General features: G+C 48.5%; 1 protein-coding gene across 1 annotated transcript in view; it reads left to right on the top strand.

The window, feature by feature from the left end:
* The window catches only part of MAD2L1 (mitotic arrest deficient 2 like 1), a 40912-nt gene extending 25092 nt beyond the window's left edge, over positions 1 to 15820 (top strand). Inside the window, exon 5 of the mRNA XM_030192719.1 lies at positions 15489 to 15820. Coding sequence (XP_030048579.1) covers positions 15489 to 15661 — 173 coding nt within the window. The 3' untranslated portion in view covers positions 15662 to 15820. The remainder of the gene's footprint in view (positions 1 to 15488) is intronic.
* The last annotated feature ends 8188 nt before the right edge of the window (positions 15821 to 24008 follow it).

The raw sequence follows: 24008 nt of genomic DNA, 5'->3' as shown, positions 1-24008 counted from the left end.
CTACACCAGCCCCCAGTGCAGGTCACCAAAAATGCCAGCACATGCTCAGAACAGCCCAGTCTCTCTTTAAATACATAATGCCCAATTGCTACCTGTACCTTCAGAGAGATACCTTACCAATCCAGGTCTCCCTGTGTTCCAGTAAAAAATAAAACGGTTCTCCGTCCTCTCCAAAATATCAGAGAGATTGCAACCTTGAGGAAGCTTCACCTGTAAAAACTACAAACCTTAGATCTGTGTCCTGCCTTTAAGTAGTAACATAATAGATGACAGCAGATAGACTTGTACAGTCCATCCAGTCTGCCCTACAAGATTAAATATTTTGTTCATATGTATACCTGATCTTGATTTCTTTGCCATTTTCAGGGCATAGACCTTAAACCCAGCACTGTCCTTGTTCTAAAATTTCCGAAGTTGTTGTTGAAGCCCCTGAAAAGCTCCACTCCAGCCCATCCAAGTCGATTCAGCCGTGATCAGAGCACAGCTCAAGTCTGCCCAGTACTGGCTTTGTTTCCCAATTACTTGTGTTGCTACCTAATCTCCACTAAGCGTCTTTGGATCCATTCCTTCTCAACAGGATTTCTTTGAGCTTTTCGCATGCATTTTTGAATTCAGTTTTCCTTAGCGTATGCAGCAGATGAATCCAAGAACTGGTGGTGGGTTGTGTCCATCTACCAGCAGGTGGAGATAGAGATTACAAAGCTGAAGGCAGTAATACCAGACGGCCAGCTCCTCCTTCATCTCAGTACATCTCTATCTCCAGCAGGTGGTGGGCGGCGCTTCAGCAGCTCCTGGATTTGTCTGTTCGGGATACTCCTGGGTCCTGTAGGCCAGTTGAGTTTTAGGGGTGGTGGTGCCGACTTTGGGGGCATACTTAGCCTTCTGGGTCCCTGCTTCACCTTTCACCCCCCCCCCCCTTGCCTCCCAGTCTTTAGAGCTCTAGCCTTCCTCACCAGTAAAAAAAAAAAACAGAGAGCTCCTTTTGCCTTCATTTGCTGTTTAAAAAAACAAAAACAGAAGATTTCTGACAGGACCGGGCAGTACAGGGTTTCCCTGTCTTAGTGCTGTGCTTTCAGTCTGTGTGCTGGTTAGGCTGCTGCGTCTGTGGGACTCTGCTTCTCCTCTGGAGACACCTGCTGTTCGGTGAGTCCCTGCCTTTCTCTTTTTGGCGCGGGGCTTTAATGTGGGTGACGCTGGCATTTGAAATCTGTTCCTGCTGCGGTAGCAGATGCTCCGCAGTGGGACTGTGTGGTGGCGTGTTTGAACGCTGGTGAGGGAAGTGCTGAAGTTCCCCTTCTCCGAGCAGTCTTTTTCCACGCTAAAATGGCGGGAACGCATGTCCTTTTGCTGGCGCAGCCCTCTCTCTTTTCTCCTGATATCAGCTCTGATCCTTTCCCGCCCTGCAGCCTTGATGTGGGCAGGGGGGAGGGGCGGCTTCTCCTAAAGGACCTTGTGTTCCATTAGAGATTGCTGGTCCAGGGGATTCCCCTTTATTTTCTCCAGCCTTTGGTTTCCTTTCCAAAATCACTGTTGAGTCAGAAACTGTTTGCATGTAGCTGGGCAGTGGCACAAATTCTTCTCAAACTTGCCCCACTACGCAAGGGAAGAACAGAACTACTTTAAGCTGTTTCTATATCTTCTGGGACCCTTAATTTGAACCTCTCTTCTTAAGAGAGCTTGGCCTCTGTAGCCCTTTTCGTGATTGGGGGATGGGTTCTAGAGGGCTAAGTTTTCCAGAAGGAATCTGATGGTCTTGCAATGTGCCTTGTTTTTTTCGGGATGCATGTCAGCCACTGGGGGCTTCTTTGGGGCAGGGGATTTCTGAGTTCATTCTGCTGCTCTGTATGCCTATATGTTGTAGAAGTCTGGTAGAGGAGCTAACAGTTCCATTTTGTTCAGCATTTGGAGTTTTCTGGCTTGTTCCCTGTCTCAGTCTCTTCTGATGGACCCTGCCCCGAAGAGGGGATGTTTTCTCTCCAGCTGAGCAGTAGGCTCTATTTCTCCCCTGTCTTCCTCTATTCGGAGGGAGTCTTTTCAGGGTAGTCCCTTTCTGCACACAGGCAGCAAGAATCTCCTGAGCTGGAAAGCCATGTTTGCCTAAGTGTGTACATTGATAGCAATAGGCCTCACTGTGGTGAGTTTAGATTTTCTTATAGTTCCTGCGTTGGCTAAAGGCTGTTCCTGGTGTGGGAAACAGTGAACAGCATCAGAGCAGGGCTCCTTGTGTGTTTTTATTTACAGACTTTTCTGTCCCCTCAGTTTTTCTCTGAGGGCAGTTGCTTGAACAGCTTGGAAGTTTCCCTCCTTCCTTTGTATTTTATACTGGCAGTACAGGCATTGCCTACGAGCACACCACCACCCTGAGTGTGCCTGATCTCTGATCGTGGAAGCTCAGCAGGGTTGGGCCTGGCTGGTTTCTACTAGGCTATAATCTATTTAGGAAGGGTAGAGAGGGCCGTAAAGGTGGAGGAGTAGCTCTATATGTGAGAAATGAGATCACAGCGACTGAAATGACAGGGAGCTGGGGAAAGGAAGAAGCGATATGGATCACCTTAAAGAGAGATGATAGAACCTCTGTCCACGTGGGTGTTTGTTTACAGACCTCCGACACAATTAGAGAAATTAGATAAAGACCTGATCGCGGATATTCAAAAGTTGGGAAAGAAGAGAGAGGTGCTGTTGCTGGGAGATTTCAGTCTGCCGGATGTAGATTGGAAGGTTCTGTCTGCGAATTCGGAAAGAAGTAGAGAGATCATGGATGCTTTCCAAAGTGCTCTGCTCAGACAAATGGTGACGGAACCCACGAGGGAGGGAGCGACGCTGGATCTGGTGCTCACAAATGGGGATAGTGTGTCAAATGTCCGAGTGGGTGCACACCTGGGAAGCAGTGACCATCAAATGGTTTGGTTTGATATTACAGCTGAAGTGGAGGGCGGCCACTCTAAACTCAAAAGTCCTGGATTTCAAGCGTGCTGACTTTAACAAAATGGGGGAATACTTGAGGAAGGAGCTGATGGGCTGGGAGGACATACAAGAAGTGGAAGGACAGTGGTCCAGGCTGAAAGAAGTAATAAATAGGGCCACAGACCTTTTATGTAAGGAGAGTAAATAAAAGCAAGAGAAAAAGGAAACCGATATGGTTCTCCAAGCAAGTGGCTGAGAAAATAAAGGCTAAAGAATTGGCGTTCCTGAAATATAGAAAAACTCAAGAGGAACACTGGGAGGAATACTGGATGAAACTGAAAGAAGCCAAGAGAGAGGTACGTCTGGCGAAGGCGCAAGCGGAAGAACAAATGGCTAGAAATGTAAGGAGGGGCGACAAAAATTTCTTCAGGTATATTAGTGAAAGGAGAATGACTGACTAAAAAGGGAATTGTGAGACTAAAAGATACTGTGAACCGCTATGTAGGTAATGATGAAGAAAAAGCCAATTTGCTAAATAGATACTTTTGTTCTGTTTTCACTGAAGAAAATCCTGGAGAAGGACCAAGAGGGTCTGGCAAAAGTACATTTGAGAATGGAGTGGATATAGCACCGTTCACGGAAGAGAGTGTGTATCAACAACTTGGAAAGCTAAAGGTGGACAAAGCCATGGGACCGGACGGGATCCGCCCCAGAATATTGAGGGAGCTCAGAGAGGTTCTGGCGGGTCCTCTTAAAGATTTGTTTAATAAATCCTTGGAGACGGGAGAGGTTCCGAGGGATTGGAGAATGGCAGGTGTGGTCCCTCTTCACAAAAGTGGCGATAGGGAAGAAGCTGGAAACTACAGGCCAGTTAGCCTCACCTCAGTTATTGGGAAAGTAATGGAAGCGATGCTGAAGGAAAGGATAGTGAATTTCCTGGAAGCCGATAAGTTGCAAGATCCGAGACAACATGGTTTTACCAGAGGGAAATCGTGCCAAACGAATTTCATTGAATTCTTTGGGTAACTGGAGAATTGAATCATGGACATGCTATAGACATAATCTACTTAGATTTTAGCAAAGCTTTTGACACTGTTCCCCACAGGAGGCTCTTAAACTTGATGGGCTGAAGATAGGTCCCGAAGTGGTGAACTGGATTAGGAGCTGGTTGACGGACAGACAGAGGGTGGTGGTAAATGGAGTTCTATCGGAGGAGGGAAAGGTGAGTAGTGGAGTGCCTCAGGGATCGGTGCTGGGGCTGATTCTGTTCAATATATTTGTGAGTGACATTGCCGAAAGGTTAGAAGGTAAAGTTTGCCTATTTGCGGATGATACTAAGATTTGTAACAGAGTGGACACCCGGGAGGGAGTGGAAAACATGAAAAAAGATCTGCGGAAGCTAGAAGAATGATCTAAGGTTTGGCAATTAAAATTCAATGCGAAGAAATGCAAAGTGATGCACCTAGGGAGTAGAAACCCATGAGAGACGTATGTGTTAGGCGGTGAGAGTCTGATATGTACTGAGGGGGAGAGAGATCTTGGGGTGATAGTATCTGAGGATCTGAAGGCGACGAAACAGTGTGACAAGGCGGTGGCCATAGCGAGAAGGTTGCTAGGCTGTATAGAGAGAGGTGTGACCAGCAGAAGAAAGGAAGTGTTGATGCCCCTGTACAAGTCGTTGGTGAGGCCTCAGCTGGAGTATTGTGTTCAGTTTTGGAGGCCGTACCTTGCGAAGGATGTAAAAAAAAATGGAAGCGGTGCAAAGAAAAGCTACGAGAATGGTATGGGATTTGCGTTCCAAGACGTATGAGGAGAGACTTGCTGACCTGAACATGTATACCCTGGAGGAAAGGAGGAACAGGGGTGATATGATACAGACGTTCAAATATTTGAAGGGTATTAATCCGCAAACAAATCTTTTCCGGAGATAGGAAGGCGGTAGAACGAGAGGACATGAAATGAGATTGAAGAGGGGCAGACTCAAGAAAAATGTCAGGAAGTATTTTTTCACAGAGAGAGTGGTGGATGCTTGGAATGCCCTCCCATGGGAGGTGGTGGAGAAGAAAACGGTAACGGAATTCAAACATGCGTGGTATATACATAAAGGAATCCTGTGCAGAAGGAATGGATCCTCAGAAGCTTAGCTGAAATTGGGTGGTAGAGCCGGTGGGGGGAAGAGAGGTTGGTGGTGGGGAGGCGAAGATAGTTGTGGGCAGACTTATATGATCTGTGCCAGATCTGGTGGTGGGAGGCGGGGAATACTACTACTACTACTACTTAGCATTTCTATAGCGCTGCCAGGGTTACGCAGCGCTGTACAAGTTTAAACACGGGGAGGGACAGTCCCTGCTCAAGAGAGCTTACAATCTAACGGTAATAGACTACGCAGTCAGTGTAGGTAACAGGAATGGGGAAGGTGGTTAGGCGCCAAAAGCAAGGGAGAAGAGATGGGCCTTGAGTAAGGACTTGAAGATGGGCAGGGAGGGCGCATGGCGTATTGGCTCAGGAAGTCTGTTCCAGGCATAAGGTGCTGCGAGGCAGAAGGGGCGGAGTCTGGAGTTGGCGGTGGTGGAGAAGGGTACAGATAGGAGTGATTTGTCCTGAGAGCGGAGGTTACGGGTGGGAACATACGGGGAGAGGAGGGTAGAGAGGTAATGGGGGGCAGCAGATTGAGTGCACTTGAAGGTCAATAGAAGAAGCTTGAACTGTATACGGTAGTGGATTGGGAGCCAGTGAAGCGACTTGAGGAGGGGGGTGATATGAGAGTATCGGTTCACGCGGTAGATAAGACGTGCGGCGGAATTTTGGACAGATTGAAGGGGGGATAGGTGGCTAAGCGGGAGGCCAGCGAGGAGAAGGTTGCAATAGTCAAGACGAGAGGTAACGAGTGAGTGGACGAGGGTGCGGGTGGTCTGTTCAGAGAGGAAGGGGCGAATTTTGCTAATATTATAGAGGAAGAAGCGACAGGTCTTAGCTGTCTGTTGGATATGGGCAGAGAAGGAGAGGGAGGAATCGAAGATGACTCCGAGATTGCGTGCTGGGCAGACTTATACGGTCTGTGCCAGAGCCGGTGGTGGGAGGCGGGGCTGGTGGTTGGAAGGAGGGGATAGTGCTGTACAGACTTATACGGTCTGTGCCCTGAAAAAGACAGGTACAAATCTCTGGTGTCAGGCGCCCGCCCCCTCTCTCTCTGGTGTCTTAGCGTTACTGCACAGGACGCTGAGCTCTGGCTCTGCTTCAAGGAAGTGACCAATCCTATTTAATAGAATGCACCTCCAACATTCTGAAGCCGAGAAACCTCGTGTGGTTGGTCACTTCTGCTTGTGACGAACCCGAAAGTACGTGATGTCAATTCAAGAGATGGATAAAGAGAGCAGGAATGCCTCAGCCATGCAGTCAGCTTCAGAATGTTGGAGGTGCCTTTTATTATATAGGATGTGCACAGAACAGACTTATTTTCACCTAGTTTATCCACTCAGGTGGTAACCACAACCTTCAGTATTCAAGGACATCCAACCAGGACTAGCTCCAAATCATCAGATGTACCACAGTGCAAAATCCTTGTTTTCGTCTCTACTTCAGGAAGAAGCCACCAACAAAAGGAATCTTTCAGTCATGTAATTGGACAACAAAATGGCAACTGGCTAAATAAATGCTGACATTATGACCACCCATTCAATGACATAAAGTAAACAGGGCTTCCATATCATCAAGCTGATCAATCCATAGACTGGTGGGTTGTGTCCATCTACCAGCAGGTGGAGATAGAGAGCAAACTTTTGCCTCCCTATATGTGGTCATGTGCTGCCGGAAACTCCCCAGTATGTTCTCTATCTCAGCAGGTGGTGGTCACACACAGCAGCAGCTCTGGCTAGGCCTCCAAGCCTAATCCTTAGGTTTTGTTGAGGCCTGGGGTTGAGGGCTCTTTTGAGCAAGTGCAAACCTGGTGGTGCCAGGTCCCTCCTTTTCTCCCCCCTCCCGCTGGCTCCGTTAAAAAAAAAAAAAAAAAAAAAAAAAAAATTTTAAACGTCCTTAAAGGCGTTTATTTCGACGTTTATTTAAACGTTCATTGCAGCTACTCACTGGGACACCAGTTCGTTACAGCTCGGAGCGGCAAGCAGGTAATTTTACCTTTTTATAGCGGGCAGGGGGTTCCCCGATTCTTCTCCTCGTGGCATATGGCGTCGGAGGGCGAGGGCGCAAAGGGTCGCTCCCCGGATCGCTTGAGCGCTTCTAGAGGGGATGCGGGGGTCTTACAGCCTGAGTCGCCCTTGTTGGGTGACAGTTTCGTGACCGATGAATGTCCCGGTCCTTCCTCCTGCGTGGCGGTTTTTCCCGCCATAAACGCCCATCCCCCGCTCCTCGCCTCCGCCATCTTGGCCGGCCACGCGGCTCGGACGGCTTCTTCGTGGGCCGCCCTTGAGGTTGGAGACATTAATGCCATGAACGCCCTTAATTTGGGCGACGGCACAAAAGCGGCTACAGTTAAGTGCCGTTCTTCCCGCGCGGCTCCTTCGCGGAGTGTCGCGCCGGACGCCATTTTGGATGCGCAGCATGCCTCTCCCCCGCTCTTGCGAGCGCCGGTTGAGGGTGCGTCTAGGGCTGTTGCCCAGGCTGCGGAAGTGCACAGTCTGGGGGGTTTCTCCCCCGAGTTTGTTTTGCTGCTGCATCAGGCTTTCCTCATGCAAAACGCTGCCCCTGCTCCCTCTTCTGATAAAGAGGTTCAGGTTCCCAGAGGTAAACGCCCTCGGGTTGATTTCCAGGCCTTGGAGGACTTTGTCTCCTCCGATGTAGATGAGGGCAGTGTGTCTGAGGTCTCCCAACGGTCCTTTGCGGATTCCTTGGAGGAGACGGATCCCCGCTCGGATGGAGCGGATGACCCCTCTGCAGCGCGGCTTTTTAGCCCAGAGGATTTGCCCAACCTGTTAGTGCAGGCCATGGGCATTTTGATGATTTCCTCTCCGGAGGACGTCTCTCCCTCAGCCCCTGTTGGCTCTGCCATTATGCTGGGGACGAAGCGCCCGCCTAGAACCTTCCACGTGCATGATGCCATGCACACCTTAATTTCGGCTCAATGGGATGTCCCGGAAGCGAGCCTCAAAGTGGCTAGGGCTATGTCCCGCCTCTATCCTTTACCTGAAAGTGAACGTGAGGCCTATCTGTGGCCTACTGTGGATTCTTTAATCACTGCGGTGACTAAGAAAACGGCTTTGCCGGTGGAAGGTGGCACGGCCCTAATGGACGCCCAAGACAGAAGATTGGAGGCGGCCTTAAGGTCGTCCTGTGAGGCAACTGCTTTAAGTTTGCAGGCCTCGGTTTGCGGTTCCTATGTGGCCAGGGCGTGCCTGACTATGGTGCAGCGGGCTTCCCCCTCGGATCATTCCTTGAGGGCTGATTGGCCGGCCCTGGAATCGGGCCTAGCCTATTTGGCAGACTTGCTGTATGATGTCTTGAGAGCCTCAGCTAAAGGCATGGCTCAGACAGTCTCTGCGCGGCGGTGGCTTTGGCTGAAACATTGGTCTGCTGACCACGCCTCTAAATCCCGCCTGGCTTGATTGCCTTTTAAAGGCAAGCTGCTCTTTGGGGTCGAGCTGGACAAAATCGTGACCGATCTCGGCACGTCTAAGGGCAAGAAGTTACCAGAGGTCAGGGCTCGGGCTAGTACTCGTCCCGGTACCTCCAGAGGACGGTTTCAGGAAGCCCGTCGGTACCGCCCGGGCAGGTCGGGCTCCTCTGCCCCCTCTTCCTTCAAGAGGAATTTCTCCCCCAAGCAGCATTCCTTTCGCAGAGACCGCCGTCCCGGAGGTGCTCCCTCCGGTCCTCCCCCAGGGTCTCGCGCCCAGTGACGGGGCCTTGGTCCACGCCCCAGTGCAGATTGGAGGACGGCTGTCCTCGTTTCTGGGTGAGCGGACCACAGTAACTTCACACGCTTGGGTGCTGGAAGGCATCAGAGACGGCTACAAGCTAGAGTTCTGCCGACCCTTAAGAGACGGGTTTGTACTCTCTCCCTGCAAGTCTCCGGTCAAAGCTGTGGCAGTGCAGCAGACCTTGGACAACCTGATCCGCCTGGGTGCGGTCGTTCCGGTGCCAAAAAATCAGATTGGCAAGGGACGTTACTCCATTTACTTTGTGGTACCAAAGAAAGGAGGTTCTGTCCGGCCTATCCTCGACCTCAAAGGGGTCAATCGGGCCTTGAAAGTGAGGCACTTTCGCATGGAGACTCTCCGCTCTGTTATAGCGGCAGTGAAGGCAGGAGAGTTCTGGGCTTCCTTGGACATCAAGGAAGCGTACCTGCATATTCCCATCTGGCCTCCTCTCCAACGCTTTCTGCGTTTTACAGTCCTGAGACGACACTTCCAGTTCAGAGCCCTCCCTTTCTGGTTGGCTACTGCTCCGCGGACCTTTTCCAAAGTAATGGGGGTCATAGCGGCCTTCCTGCTAAAGGAAGGAGTACAAGTCCATCCTTATCTGGACGACTGGTTGATCCGAGCCCCCTCTTATGCAGGGTGCGGCAAAGCTATGGACCGGGTAGTTGCTCTTTTGAGCTCCCTGGGATGGATCATCAACTGGAAGAAGAGCCAGCTGCACCCGACTCAGTCCCTGGAGTATCTGGGAGTTCGATTCGACACCCAAGTGGGCAGAGTGTTCCTGCCAGACAATCGGATTGTCAAGCTTCAGGCTCAGGTGGACTAGTTCCTAGTAGCCTCTCCTATTCGGGCTTCGGACTACGTGCAGCTGTTGGGCTCTATGACGGCCACGATGGAAGTAGTGCCCTGGGCCAGGGCTCATATGAGACCACTACAGCTATCTCTGCTGCTGCGCTGGACTCCGATGTCGGAGGATTCTGCTGTGCGCCTTCCCTTGGACCCAGCAGTGCGCAAGGCGCTGAGCTGGTGGACGCAGACAGACAAGTTGTCTGCAGCAATGCCTCTGGTGACCCCGGAGTGGATTGTCGTCACGACAGACGCCTCTTTGATGGGCTGGGGAGCCCAATGCTTGGGAAGGACAGTGCAGGGGCTCTGGTCTCCTGCAGAGGCAAGTGGTCTATCAACTTCCTGGAACTCAGAGCCATTCGGTTGGTGTTATTGGAGTTCATCCCGGTACTGGTGTTGAAGCCTGTACGGGTCCTGTCGGACAATGCCACGGCTGTGGCCTATATCAACCGCCAGGGAGGTACCAAGAGCGCCCCTCTAGCCAAGGAGGCTATGAATCTATGCCAGTGGGCGGAAGCGAACCTGGAGCAGGAGCCCGGAGAGCGGCAGCTATCTGCTCAGGCGTTCTTGGACATCACGAAGCGCTGGGGCCAGCCGAGCCTATATCTGATGGCGTCATCGGCCAATTGCCAAGTGCCGCGCTTGTTCAGCAGAGGACGGGACCCTCGATCCCTGGGAGTAGATGCTCTTCTCCAACAGTGGCCGACACAAGAGTTTCTCTATGTGTTCCCGCCCTGGCCCATGTTGGGCAGGGTGCTAGTCCGGGTGGCAAAGCATCCCGGCAGGGTAATCCTGGTGGTCCGGATTGGACCAGATGTCCCTGGTATGCGGACTTGATCAGGCTCTCAGTCGGTGATCCTCTGCGGCTGCCAGTGGAGCAGGGCCTGTTACATCAGGGTCCCGTGGTGATGGAGGATCCCTCCACCTTTGGTCTTACGGCCTGGCTATTGAGCGGCAGCGTCTGAGGAAGAAGGGCTTCTCAGACAAGGTCATCGCCACTATGCTGAGAGCGAGGAAGGGCTCTACTTCTACTGCTTACGCCAGGGTTTGGCGTGTCTTTGCAGCATGGTGTGAAGCAGGCTCACTTTCTCCCTTCACTGCTCCAATTCTTCAGTGTTGGCGTTCCTGCAAGAAGGTCTGGAGAAAGGCCTGTCGCTCAGTTCCCTTTAAGTCCAGATAGCGGCTCTGGCTTGCTTCAGGGGCCGCCTGAAGGGTGCTTCCCTGGCTTCGCAGCCAGATGTGGTGCGCTTTCGCAAGGGAGTTACTCACCTGCGCCCTCCTCCGCACTCAGTGGTGCCTGCGTGGATTCTCAACCTGGTGCTAAGAGCATTGCAGAAGCCGCCTTTTGAACCCTTGGCAAGGGCATCTCTGAAAGACCTGACGTTGAAAGCAGTCTTTTTGGTGGCTATCACTTCAGCCAGCAGAGTTTCCGAGCTCCAGGCGCTCTCTTGTCGAGAGCCTTTTCTGCAGTTCACTGAGGCAGGAGTGACTATTCGCACAGTGCCTTCCTTCCTGCCCAAGATTGTTTCTCGCTTCCATGTGAATCAGCAGCTCTGTCTCCCTTCCTTTCGTAGGGAGGACTACCCAGAGGAGTACTCTGCTCTTAAATATCTGGATGTGAGACGAGTCATCATCAGATACTTGGAAGTGACCAATGATTTCCGGAAATCGGATCATCTGTTTGTCCTGTTTGCAGGTCCTCGTAAGGGTCTGCAGGCTGCTAAGCCTACAGTGGCAAGATGGGTCAAGGAAGCCATGGCAGCGGCTTATGTGGCCGCGGGGAAGGTGCCGCCTATCCAGCTGAAGGCTCACTCCACAAGAGCTCAGGCGGCCTCGATGGCAGAGGCCGGATCCGTCTCCTTGGAAGAGATATGCAGGTGGCAACTTGGGCTTCGGCTCATACATTCTCCAAGCATTACCGTTTGACGGTGGCTGCACGGGCGGAGGCCCGGTTTGGAGCTTCAGTGTTGAGGTCAGGGATTTCAATGTCCCGCCCTGGGTGAGTACTGCTTCGGTACATCCCACCAGTCTATGGATTGATCAGCTTGATGATATGGAAGGTAAAATTATGTATAATCATACCTGATAATTTTCTTTCCATTAATCATAGCTGATCAATCCATAGCCCCTCCCAGATATCTGTACTGTTTTTATTCTGGTTGCATTTCAGGTTCAAGTTTAGTCTTCAGTTACTTCAGAAAGACTTCGTGTTCAAGTTTTTTCACTTGGATTCTTCAAGAGTTGAGACGAGTTTGTGTTACAGTGAGCTGCTGCATTCCTCTCCCCCCCCCGTTTTACGGGGCTGGATTGAGACATAAATTCTGCCGGCACTCCCTCCCGCTTCGTGCGGCTGTAGGGCAGCTTTGTACCCCTCCCGCTTCGGCGGTGTTAGGGTCAGTCAGCTCCTCCCGCGGTTGCGGTTGCAGGATAAGCCAGATCCCCCCGCATCGGCGGGTGTGGTGTCCCTCCCCCGCTCCGCGGGGATGAGCTGGACGGATTCCCCTCCCCCACTTGTGTGGGGATGAGCTGGGTTAATTCCCCTCCCCCGTTTCGGCGGTGGTGAGCTGGGCAGAGTGTCCCTTCGTGGGTGTAATTCTCTTATGTGCTGAGTCCTGCGGATGGAGCTTTGATATCGACATACTGAGGAGTTTCCGGCAGCACATGACCACATATAGGGAGGCAAAAGTTTGCTCTCTATCTCCACCTGCTGGTAGATGGACACAACCCACCAGTCTATGGATTGATCAGCTATGATTAATGGAAAGAAAATTATCAGGTATGATTATACATAATTTTACCTTTGATTATTCTTTTTTTTTTTTTTTTTTTTTTTCCCCCCTTCCTCCATTAGGGAGTTGTTTTTCTTTTGCAGTTGGTTTCGGAGGATTATTGAAACCGATGACAGGAGCAGCTAAAACTGGGGGAGACCATCTCTGTAGGCTGTTGAGGTTTCTTTTTGTTTAATATCTATGATATATATTATGGTCTGGGTTAATGCCAAAGTTAGAGCAAATTAATTTTTGATAGGTGTCTGATGATTTTTGCTCGCCAGCCTATATATTTTTGATTTTTGAGTATTCAAGTAGTATGCCATACTTTGTGGTGGTGTTTGAATGTTTTTACTGCTGTAATTGTCTATTGCTCATGTTTGTTCTTAAATGTACACCGCCTTGTACAGGTAAGAACAGACATGAGCAATAGACTCAAAAAGGCAGTAACTAAATCCTAATAATAAAATATTTAGCTCAGTAGGAGCCTTATGTAGCCTTGATAAAGTTTGTAGGTTTTTCTTTTTTGATTAAAGTTCTGTTTTTATTGGTTTACAATATTTAGTCTTTACTTTTGATTGTTTATAGATAAGGGCTTGTACATATTTTGCTAACCTATATTTTGTTTATATTTGCACTAAATCAAAAGATAGATATAATAGGCATCTGAGATCTGGTGAAAGGAAGATAATTTGTACTCTGCTATGACATTGTCCCATTGGTTATTTCGCAATGATCGGATGGATCAAATTGGTGGAGGGGCCCGCATTATACGTTAGAGGGCCTTGTATGCAGGCCTCGAAGACTTGCTGCTATAAGTCCTATATCCCGCCGTACAACCTTGGCACACCAGTTCACACCTGGAGACTCTAACTCTCTGAAATGTCCTTTATTGAATAACAATGTTTACTCACAGTTAACTGCAGATCAGAGTTTCTGCCCTACTGGCACAGAGTCTCCGTGATAATGAGATTAGCAGCAGCTCAGAGCTGGCAGAATGCTGTACAATGCCCTTTTTCAGCAACATACAAGGTAAAAACTTGGGGGTAGATGCATCAAGCAAACGTAAAAAAATCAGAAACGTTAAAACCTTTACCGAATTTAAAATAACGAAGCATGCTCCAAAAACACAGCCCCAAAAAGTTTGGTGCGGTATTGGAAAGAACGATGCACCAATCCCCGTCGGTAATCGGCTCGTAAAGCATGCGCAAAGCAGCCAAGCGTTATGCTGGCTGCTCTGCGCATGCCAGAAACGTTCAAAACACAGTCAAATCGCAAGCACATGGCTCCCAAATCAAAATAAAAATAAAAAAGGAGCGGGAGGGGGCAAGGGCGCTCATCAGGAGCGTCCTGTACGGACGGCCTTGCCCCCCCCCCGCTGCCCCCCACTTTCCGCCGCTCCCCCCACCCCGAAAAAGCAAACTTCTAGAAGCCCCTGCCCCCTCCCTTCCTCACTACTCTCACCTAAGCTCCGCCTCCCGACATCCTCCGTCCGTGCCCCGCCCCCTTTTGGGGTCGTCGCCGCCATTCCCCTCCTCCATCGGGCCCCCCTTCCTCTTACCGGGCCCGTGCAGCGCCTCTCTCCTCTGTCCGAAGGCGCTGCACGGGCAAGAAGAACGCTGAATCAGCTGATGCCTGCCTTCGCCTAGCTTCGATAGAGCGTCTTTCTCCTGCTGGGCCCGCCCCTGTCTGACGTCAGTAACCTACGTAGGTTACTGACGTCAGACAGGGGCGGGCGCAGCAGGAGAAAGACGCGCCATCGCGAAGGCAGGCATCAGCTGATTCAGCGTTCTTCTTGCCCGTGCAGCGCCTTCGGACAGAGGAGAGAGGCGCTGCACGGGCCCGGTAAGAGGAAGGGGGGCCCGATGGAGGAGGGGAATGGCGGCGACGACCCCAAAAGGGGGCGGGGCGCGGACGGAGGATGTCGGGAGGCGGAGCTGAGGTGACAGAGTAGTGAGGAAGGGAGGGGGGCAGGGGCTTCTAGAAGTTTGCTTTTTCGGGGTGGGGGGAGCAGCGGGGAGCAGCGGGGGGGGGCAAGGCCGTCCGTACAGGACGCTCCTGATGAGCGCCCTTGCCCCCTCCCGATCCTTTTTTTATTTTTATTTTTTTATGTGTTTTCTGAGGTCCTTTGGACCAATCACAGCGCTTTTAGCTCTGCTAATGCGCTGGGATTGGCTCAAAGTTTGTTTATTTTTTCACTTAACACTTTTTCCTGGCACAGAGCTGTCCTAACGAGAGGTCCAGACCTCTCGTTAGTTTTCCTGCCTTTTTCCTGCGTAAAGGCAATCGGAAAAGGTTAGTGCATGTCGTTTCAATGGGGTTTTCACACTAATTGCTCATCTACATTCCGTTTTCGTTAGCTGCTACTACCGTCGAAAAATAGGCTTTAGTGCATGGAAAGGATCGGAAATTCTTCCTTAAGGGCTCATTTAACGATGAAAAACGTTTAGTGCATCTGGGCCTAAGTGCACTAACCAAGGGTAACACAAGAAAGCATTCTAAACTGTCTTACAAGAGGGCAACTACCTCGTGACTAGAGGGAATAAAACAGGGGACACTCTGACCCAGTAAGCAGGGGGGGGGGGGGGGGACCCACCAATGGGAACAGAGCTTACCAACTGGCAGCAGCTTAACCGATCATTTAACAGTTCTAAACAGACAGGCAAGTGGAATCACATTGCCCTATAACTACACCCACCATACTGCATTGCTGATGTGACTCTGCAGTGAGCTTGACAAAGTGTCACACTCAACCCAAAGCCACATCACAACCAAGGAAAGTGTCAGAGGACAGAACACCTTGAATCAAACAGACTAAAGTTCTGCGGAACACAAAACCTTGGAATCCTTATTGATAGAAATTCTATGTGTAAAAGGGAAAAGAATAGTGATGGGAGTATACTGCTATCCACCTGGCCAGGATGTGCAAATGTTATCAGAAATTAGGGAGGCTAACTGGAGACCACAATAATGGTCTGCAGCGAGACGAGTCTGTAGGAAAGTCCTGTTCTGAATGGCTCTCTAGTTTGAGATCCTAAAGAGGGTTTTAATTTGTGATGTCAGATTAACAAGATGTCTCATGTAATTTAACACTCTTCTTTAGGTGCATTTGACCTGCTGATCTACACGGATAAAGATTTGGAAATCCCAGACAAATGGGAGGAGTCAGGACCTCAGATTATCTCCAACTCTGAGGAAGTCCGTCTCCGCTCCTTCACTACCACAATTCACAAAGTGAACAGCATGGTGGCCTACAAGGTCGATTCCTTACAGTGACCAGGCAAAGACTGTTTTCTGGAGATACTGTTGGTTGCTGTCTGTTATTCGGTTCCCGTTAACTGCAGTAATCTGTTTTGTGCCCAGCCACTGCCACATGTAACTAACTTGCACAAGACTTGTAGTTTGCTGCTTCTGGATTAAGCCTTAAAAAAAAAACTAAAACCCTCTTTGTTCAGTCTCATGTAGATTTTTAATATGCTCCTGTAGGGAGTTTTCAGGCCCAGGGGTTGATGGCACATGGTTCTTGTTCCAAATCTATCCAACAAGAGGACTGGTACAGTGACTCATTTTGGAACATGTCCGGCAGCAGAAGCATCTTCATTTTGTGTTCTGTGATGTCAGCTTGTCCATTTCTTCCTCTTTAAGGCTGCCAGTGGTCAGTGCCACAACTCTGTTTTTATTTTATAAATATGTCCCCACTACTGAACCTGGACATTGCTACTTCTCTTCCATCACTGTGTAGTGCTGCTTTCACTAGAATCTGTGCTCTGCATATGTGGTGCCAGAGCAGTACCCGGAAGATATAATGTGTAAATATGTTGGTGTGGTATGTGTGTGTGTATCATCTCTTTTTATACCTTTTTAAGTAATAAAGTTTTAAATACCTAAATACCAGACCACGAAACTTTACCAGAACCAGACAAATCCGAACTCTCTATACCTGACTGCTTAGTCACTCTGTCACTAATGAACGTTAGTTAACGCATTACCACCTTATTTCTCACGCTGGCAATGAACTGATTATCTAACTTACTCTGTAATTTACTCTATCATTTATGAACTTTAATGCAATATCACTTTGTATTTCCTGTTCCGGAAATGGCGATTGCCATTACGGCATAATGTAAGCCACATTGAGCCTGCAAAAAGGTGGGAAAATGTGGGATACAAATGCAACAAATAAATAAATGTTCTGAGCTGTTGTGTTCTTGTAGTAACTTTAAAACTTTGGATATTGCATATTCGGGGCCCGTCTACCAAAGACTTTTTCCTTTGGCATAGTTTGTAGATTTAAAAGTGGAACTGTGGAGTCGGAAGAAATGGGTGGGCCAGGTGCAACAGAAAACGGGCTGAATTGGGGAGCATTGTTCCCTGTAGGCTCTCTGGGAAGGAAGGTGCTGGAGCAGAGCATTCCTGTTGTTCTGGAGGCTGAAAAGAAGTGGCAGAACTGTGTTCCAAGCGGTTGCTCAGAAATTGAGTCCTGCTCCCCCCCCCCCCCCCCCCCCCTCCTCTAGCTGTGGCTTTGTGGCCTGGGGACCCATTTTTATTTTATTTATGTAATTACAATTTTTGGTATACTTTCATTCTAGTAAAATCAGTATGGTTTACAAGCAGCCCAGTTACAAAAAAACACAGAAGAACAAATTAAAAAATAAAGTTTAACAAAACAAAAATCACAGATATTGGAGTTGCAATAAATCATTTGTATCTAAGATGACTGGGTACCAGAGAAAGGTAGGGAAAAACAATCAGGTTTATACTCAAGAGATTTAACTAGCCAGAAATTGCTCCTGGATGCTTAAATCGCCTGTTCGGGGGTTAACCAGTTAGTGCCACTGAAAATAACAGGTTGGCAGCTATTTCGGAGGCGGTCTTGGCACTTGGCTGGTCAGTGCCAATAGGTTAACCTGCATAAATGGGACTGCATAAAAAGTTGTTTTATCTTTATGCAATAACACACAGCCAGTTAAGATCTGAATATCACACTTGGCTACATGTTAGCTGGCTCCGCAAAACCGGATGTGCAATACCAAAGCCCAGACAGGGTCCGGTATAGAATATCTGGGAATAATGCCAGTGGCGTCAGCAAAACGCTGAATGCCGTCGGCTGAATATTGACCCCAATAAGTCTTCGGACCTTAAATGATGTCAAATCTGTTTCTAATCAAGCAGGGTTTGGAATGGAATTCACATTGCAGGTGCTTTAAAAAAATAAAAAAGCAAGAGTTACAGGTTGAGTCTAATTTTGCTTGAGAAAGAGAGATGGTATAACGGTTTTGGTTTGAAGATCTCTGGTTACAAGTAGCACAGTAAGGAGTTAAGATTAGACAAATAAAAACCAAAAGTTTCAATTTCCTCTGACATTCACATGGAAGCCAATGAGCTTCATGTAGAAGAGGAGAAACCCTATCAAATCATTTAGCACCTGCTGTTATTCTAATGGCTACAATTTTGAATCGTAGTCTCTTAATACTATAAATCGGGAGGCTAATGAGTAAAGAATTGGCATAGTCAATATTAGCTTATGTAAAGTTGGAGTGTCTAGATTGGGTTTTATTGCTCTCATAAGGAGCAATGCCCCAAAGCACTCCCTAGATATTGAGACAAAATATTGATCAAAAGACATCAAAAATCAAGTGTAAGGCCTAATTTTTTAAAGAGGAACAGACAGCTAATGGCTGCCCGGACAGAGTAGGAGACATCGAATTGATAAAATTCTGGTAATCCAAATTTATTTAGTTATTTGTGACATTTATATCCCACATTATTCCAAACAAGTTTGAGCTCAATGTGGCTTACTATAAACAGTATAGGATATATAACAAAGAATAATGCATAAGAAAGTAATTTGTTGTGAGAATCCAATTTTACAATACAATATCATAAACATACTGGGATAACTCAGGAAAGATGTCAGGAAGTATTTCTTCATGGAGAGGGTGGTGAACGCTTGGAATGCCCTCCCGCGGGAGGTGGTGGAGATGAAAACGGTAACGGAATTCAAGCATGCGTGGGACAGGCATAAAGGAATCCTGTGCAGAAGGAATGGATCCACAGAAGCTTAGCTGAAATTGGGTGGCGGGGGGAAGAGGGGTTGGTGGTTGAGAGGCTAGGATGGGGGAGGGCAGACTTATACGGGGTCTATGCCGGAGCCGGTGATGGGAGGCGGGACTGGTGGTTGGGAGGCGGGAAATACTGCTGCACAGACTTATATGGTCTGTGCCCTGAAAAAGACAGGTACAAATCAAGGTAAGGTATACACATGAGTTTATCGTGGGCAGACTAGATGGACCGTGCAGGTCTTTTTCTGCCGTCATCTACTATGTTACTATGTTACTGTACACTGCCTTGAGTGAATTCCTTCAAAAAGGCGGTAAATAAATCCTAATAAATAAACTATGGAAGTTTAACATTTAGAAAATATATTATGAATGAGAAATTGTACATGAAGCAAAGAGAAAGTTAATGGTAAATAGAATAATAACCAATTTAGGTGGTAATTAGTTGTTTGAGATATGGTTGTTCTTTGTGAGGGTTTGAATAGGAACGATTTGAGGATTTTGCGGAATCTAGTATATTCCTTTATATTATTTTGGGTGATAAGGAGTTCCACCATTTGGTTCCTGGGTAAGGGAAGTCTGCAGAGTGAACAGTTTTGTAGATCATTTTTTTTGCAATTTGGGAGGTATAGTGTGTGAGAGTTTCTTGACTCATAATTAGTGTTTCTTTAAGGTAAGTTTGATTTTTGATGGATTAAATGTTAGCAAGCCATGCCTCAATTTTATCAAGATCAGCAATAAAAAGTCAGGAATTTCTGCTTTTTTGTTGTAGACAATATTCAGGTACTCACTTTTGTGTACCTGAAAAAAAAAATCTGATGATTTCCTTTTGATTAATCATAGCCAAAATCAAAAGGAAATAATGAGTGAAGCTTTTGAGCAAAAGATTTTGAAGGCGTTAGATCCAACAGTGATGTATAATTAGATGAAACTGATGTTCATGAAGATTATCTAAGAAGAATCTAGCTAGTTTATATGCTGAGACCCCTGAACAGTCTGGGTCCTTTTGTCCCAAGAATTCCGTTAGAGAATATTGGAATGACACTGGCTTATTAGTAGAACCAGAACAAGCGAGCGGAAGTGCGATTTAGCTGTTGCATTATTAGACTCTCTAGCCCTTACATTTGCAATTGTCATCTGTGGCTGAAATAATTTGCTTGATTCCTGAGGCAGGCGCATGTGGCACTGAAACATAGTTCTGCATCTAGTCTTTTTTTTAATCAGCTGTTTAGGATCCACATTGGACTACTCTCTTCTTTTTCTTTTTTGACTGGCTTATTAGTGATCAGAGTTGAGAAATAACTTTTTTTTTTTTTTTGAGAGACTTTCAACTCTCTCAGATCTTTGTTGCAAGCTATAAATTAATTTTTCTCCAAGGACAAGCCAGGCCTATCTGTTCTTACGAGTGGGTAACACAGGCCATGTTGCCTGATCTTATGACAAGCATAAGAACTTTGTGGAGGGTGAGAAATGCTCCACCATGCATGCGTGAGTGCTTTCCCACCCACTGTGCGAACGCAGTCACCTCGGTTGCTTTTTTACCACAGTGAGGCAAGGGTATACTTTTTTCACCGTCCCCACACTTTTCTCGGTTCAAGAGCTTCTTTTGTGCCTTCAGTGTGTGTTTCTTCGCCTTTTTGGCGGTCCTTCCATTCGCAGAACATTGTTTTTCCCTTTCCTTTATTTTCTCAGGTTTTTTTCTGCCAAATTTTTAAGTTTCCTTAATTTTTCATCATCACAAGGCTGCGTTTGGGTCTTGGCCTTGGCTGGGTTCGCTCCCTATTTTTTTTTTTTTTTTCAGGTGTCTCATCCCTTTTCCGGCACCATCGATTCTTTCTTTTAATTTAGTTGACAGTTTTCCTGTCCATGTCTACTAAAGTTCCTAGTGACTTCCAAGCACTGTACCCTGTGCAATTGGATGATCTCTGGAACAGACACCCATTCTTGGTATCTCCAGTGTTTATAGCCCGACCATAGCCCTGCAAACTGCAACCTTTGTCATTTGTATGAAGAAAAGGACCCAAGTTTTCAGAGAGGCTCGACGCAAGAAACCTTTTGGAGTCAGGTCCGGTTCCTCAGCATCGAGGTCGGAGGCGTTGGCATCGACATTAAGCATCGCACCAGTGGCGGGAGCCATCAGTAAGCATGGCTGCTGCTAGACCTGCAGACACTGAGAACAGTAGTGCATCAAGTGGGTCTCCACCTGTCTTGAGGCCTACAGCTGTGCAGAGCCCCCGGGACCATCTATCGCCAGACCTGAACCCGAAGCGACGTGAGGATTCGATGTTGTCCTTGTTGCCACAGAGGAGCCTGAGCCTCGGTGACAAGCTTTGGGCTAAGAACAAGAAGCATCGTCATCAATCCCCCTTGACGCATGGTGCCAGGAGTTCCAGGGCATCGAAGGATTCAGCACCTGAGAAGCCGGGAGGACCGCTCTCCCTCCATACAGGAGGTACAGATGTGCTCTTCTATCAACAGCTGGCTCTGGTATCAACCCAGACAGTCCTGCAACCTGTCTCTCCGGAGCCCCAGCTTTTCCCTCGATGAGTGCATCCAGGCCTTCCTTATTGAGCTGCTTGATGGCCTTATTCAACAGTATGCATCGGCACCAGGGGTGCTTGCGCCTACCCTGCCTCCCGTTGTGGCCTTGCATTACTCTCAGCCTGCGGTGTGGCCTTTGAGACCAGTACCGCGTGCGACCCTGGTGGAGGAAGCTTCGCTGGAGTTGAGATGGAGTTGAGAATCCTCAAAGCCATTCTTGAGGAAATGGCTCCACTGCATCGAGCCAGGCTTTGTCTCTACCCTCCCATAGAGAGGTTTTGTCTGACACCAGTGAGGAGCGCTCATGGGAATCAGAGGACGATCCCAGTTACTTTTCTTCAGGCAAGAAGACCTATGGGATACCCTCTGAACCCTTCCCTCCACCTGAAATGAGAGAGTCTCCCCCGGAGAGCCTTTCATTTCCATCTTTTGTAAAGGAAATGGTTGATGCTGTTCCATTTCCTTTAGAAGTGGAGGACGAGCCCAGGCCCAAGATGCTTGAGGTCCTGGACTACAGGTCTCCTCCTAGGAAGGCTGTGACTGTCCCTCTCCACGAGGTACTCCAGGAAGGCCTCGTTAGGAATTGGGAGTCCCCTCCGTTAGTCCCAGTACTGCCCAAGATTGATTCCATGTACCGGATCCATAGCACACCTGGATTTGATAATCCTTGGTTACCTCACAATTCCATGGTGGTGGAATTTGCTCTCAAAAGAACCAGGAGTTTCAGGGTCTAGGCCTTGGCGTCCCCAAGTAGAGAAGCTAGAACCCTGGATTCTTTTGGGAGAAATGTTCAAGGCCTCAATGCTCATCTCTTGAATACAATCCTACCAGCTCTTCACGAGCATCTACTTCCGAAACAGTGCGCAAGTTGATGGACCTGGTTGAGACGCTCCCTCCGGAGCAGGCGGAGTCAGTTCGCCAGCTGGTCAAGCAGCAGAGTGCACTTATGACACTTTTGATGTGGCATCCAGGATCTCTGGCCAGAGTATAGCACGCAAACTCTCATGGTTGCGTGTTTCTGACTTGGAACTCTATGTTCAGCAGAGATTAGTGGATGCCCCATGGCGGGGGGGGGGGGGGGGTAACCTTTTTGGAGAGAAGGTTGAGGAGGTCATAGACCAAATCAAGAAACATGCAAATACCATCTCTTTTCTCTCCCGCCGGGTGCCTTCTGCATCTGCCTCCTCATTGAGGAGGACTTTTGACAAGCCAAGGAAGAGTCCCTATTAATATCAAAGGCGTAGGTACAAACCCTTGGCTTGCAAGCATGTTCAGGCTCAGCCTCAGCGCGCTCATTCACATCAACAGCATGCACCTAAGGTTCCTACTGCTCTCCAGGCAAAGCAAGGGACAAGCTTTTGACTGGCTCCAAGCAGAGCATAGCCGCAGTGTACGTCTCAGACGACTTGCAGGTCGGGGCGAGACTCAACCTTTTTTTTCAAGAAAGGTGGCCCCTTATCACCGACCAGTGCGTTCTTCAAATAGTCTGTCTCGGGTATTTGCAGAGGAACTCTCAGCCCTTCTGAAGGCCCATACGGTCGAGCCCATTCCACCAGGGGAGGAAGGGCGGGGATGCGTCCCATCCTAGACCTAAGGGCCCTGAACAAATTCCTAGTCTGAGAGAAGTTCAGGATAGTTTCCCACGGCACCCTTCTCCCAATGATTCAGGAAATCGATTGGCTATGCTCTCTGGACTTAAAGGATTCATATATTCATATCCCAATACTTCCAGCCCACCGGAAGTATCTTCGAATTTGGCTGGGAACACATCACGCTTGGGTACTGCATGTTGCCTTTTGGCCTCGCGTCAGCTCCCAGGGTCTTCACCAAATGTCTAGTGGTAGTTGTAGTATCGCTATGCAGACTGAGAGGCCATGTGTTCCTGTATCTTGACAATTGGCTGGTAAAGAACACCTTTCAGGACGGTGCTCAGGAGTCCATGCGGAGGGCTATTTGAGCTACTAGGGTTCATTTTAAACTACCCCAAGCCCCATCTTCACCCTGCCCAGCAATTGGAGTTCATAGGAGCACAGCTTGAGACACTCAAGGTTCTAGCCTACCTTCCAGAGATGAGCAGACACTAGTTGTGCTCGCTTCCAGAGTTCAAGCCTCTCAGCAGGTCACAGATCGGCAGATGTTGAGATTGTTAGGCTACATGGCTTACACAGTGTACGTTACACCCATGACACATGAGATCAGCCCAATGGATCCTGCATTTCTATGGTGTCAAGCCACAGGGAGCCTGGAAGATGTCATCCAAGTGTCCCCAGAACTTGTATGCTTCCTTCAGTAGTGGACTATTTGATCCAGTTTGACTCTGGGACTTCCATTCCAAATTCCTCAGCCACAAAAGCTGCTGACAACAGATGCATCTCTCCTGGGCTGGGGGACTCATGTAGCTGGGCTTCATACCCAGGGTGTTTGGCCCACCCAGGAAACAAATCTTCAGATCAATCTCCTGGATCTCTGGGTGATCTGGAACGCTCTAAAGGCTTTCAGAGGTAGTTATGTTATCAATTGTGCTCATCCAAACAGACAATCAGGTTTCCATATTATACCAACAAGCAGGGGGACACCGGATCACACCCTCTGTGGCAGGAGATCGGCCAGCTGTGGCAGTGGGCTCAGTGCCATGGCATGTTCCTTTGAGCCACTTATCTGACGGACAAAAACAACACACTGGCTGACAGACTGAGCAGGATAATGCAACCACACAAGTGGTCTCTCAATATGGGCATTGCCCACAAGATTTTCTGAGCATGGGGTGCCCCCACGGTGGATCTCTTTTAACACTCTCATCAACCACAAGGTACCTCAGACCACGACAGACTAGCATCAGATGCCTTTCTTCTCAGTTGGGGGACAGGTCTTCTGTATGTGTATTCTCCCATACCTCTAGTGGGGAAAACTGTGAAACTCAAGCAAGACCATTGAACCATGATTCTGATTGTGCCATACTGGCTATGGCAGATATGGTTCCCTCTATTGCTGGAGTTACCCTTCGAACAACCATGGAGATTGGA

This window comes from Microcaecilia unicolor, chromosome 2 (assembly GCF_901765095.1).
Source record: "Microcaecilia unicolor chromosome 2, aMicUni1.1, whole genome shotgun sequence".
Classification (NCBI taxonomy): domain Eukaryota; kingdom Metazoa; phylum Chordata; class Amphibia; order Gymnophiona; family Siphonopidae; genus Microcaecilia; species Microcaecilia unicolor.
This window is presented reverse-complemented; position numbering and strand designations above follow the sequence as displayed.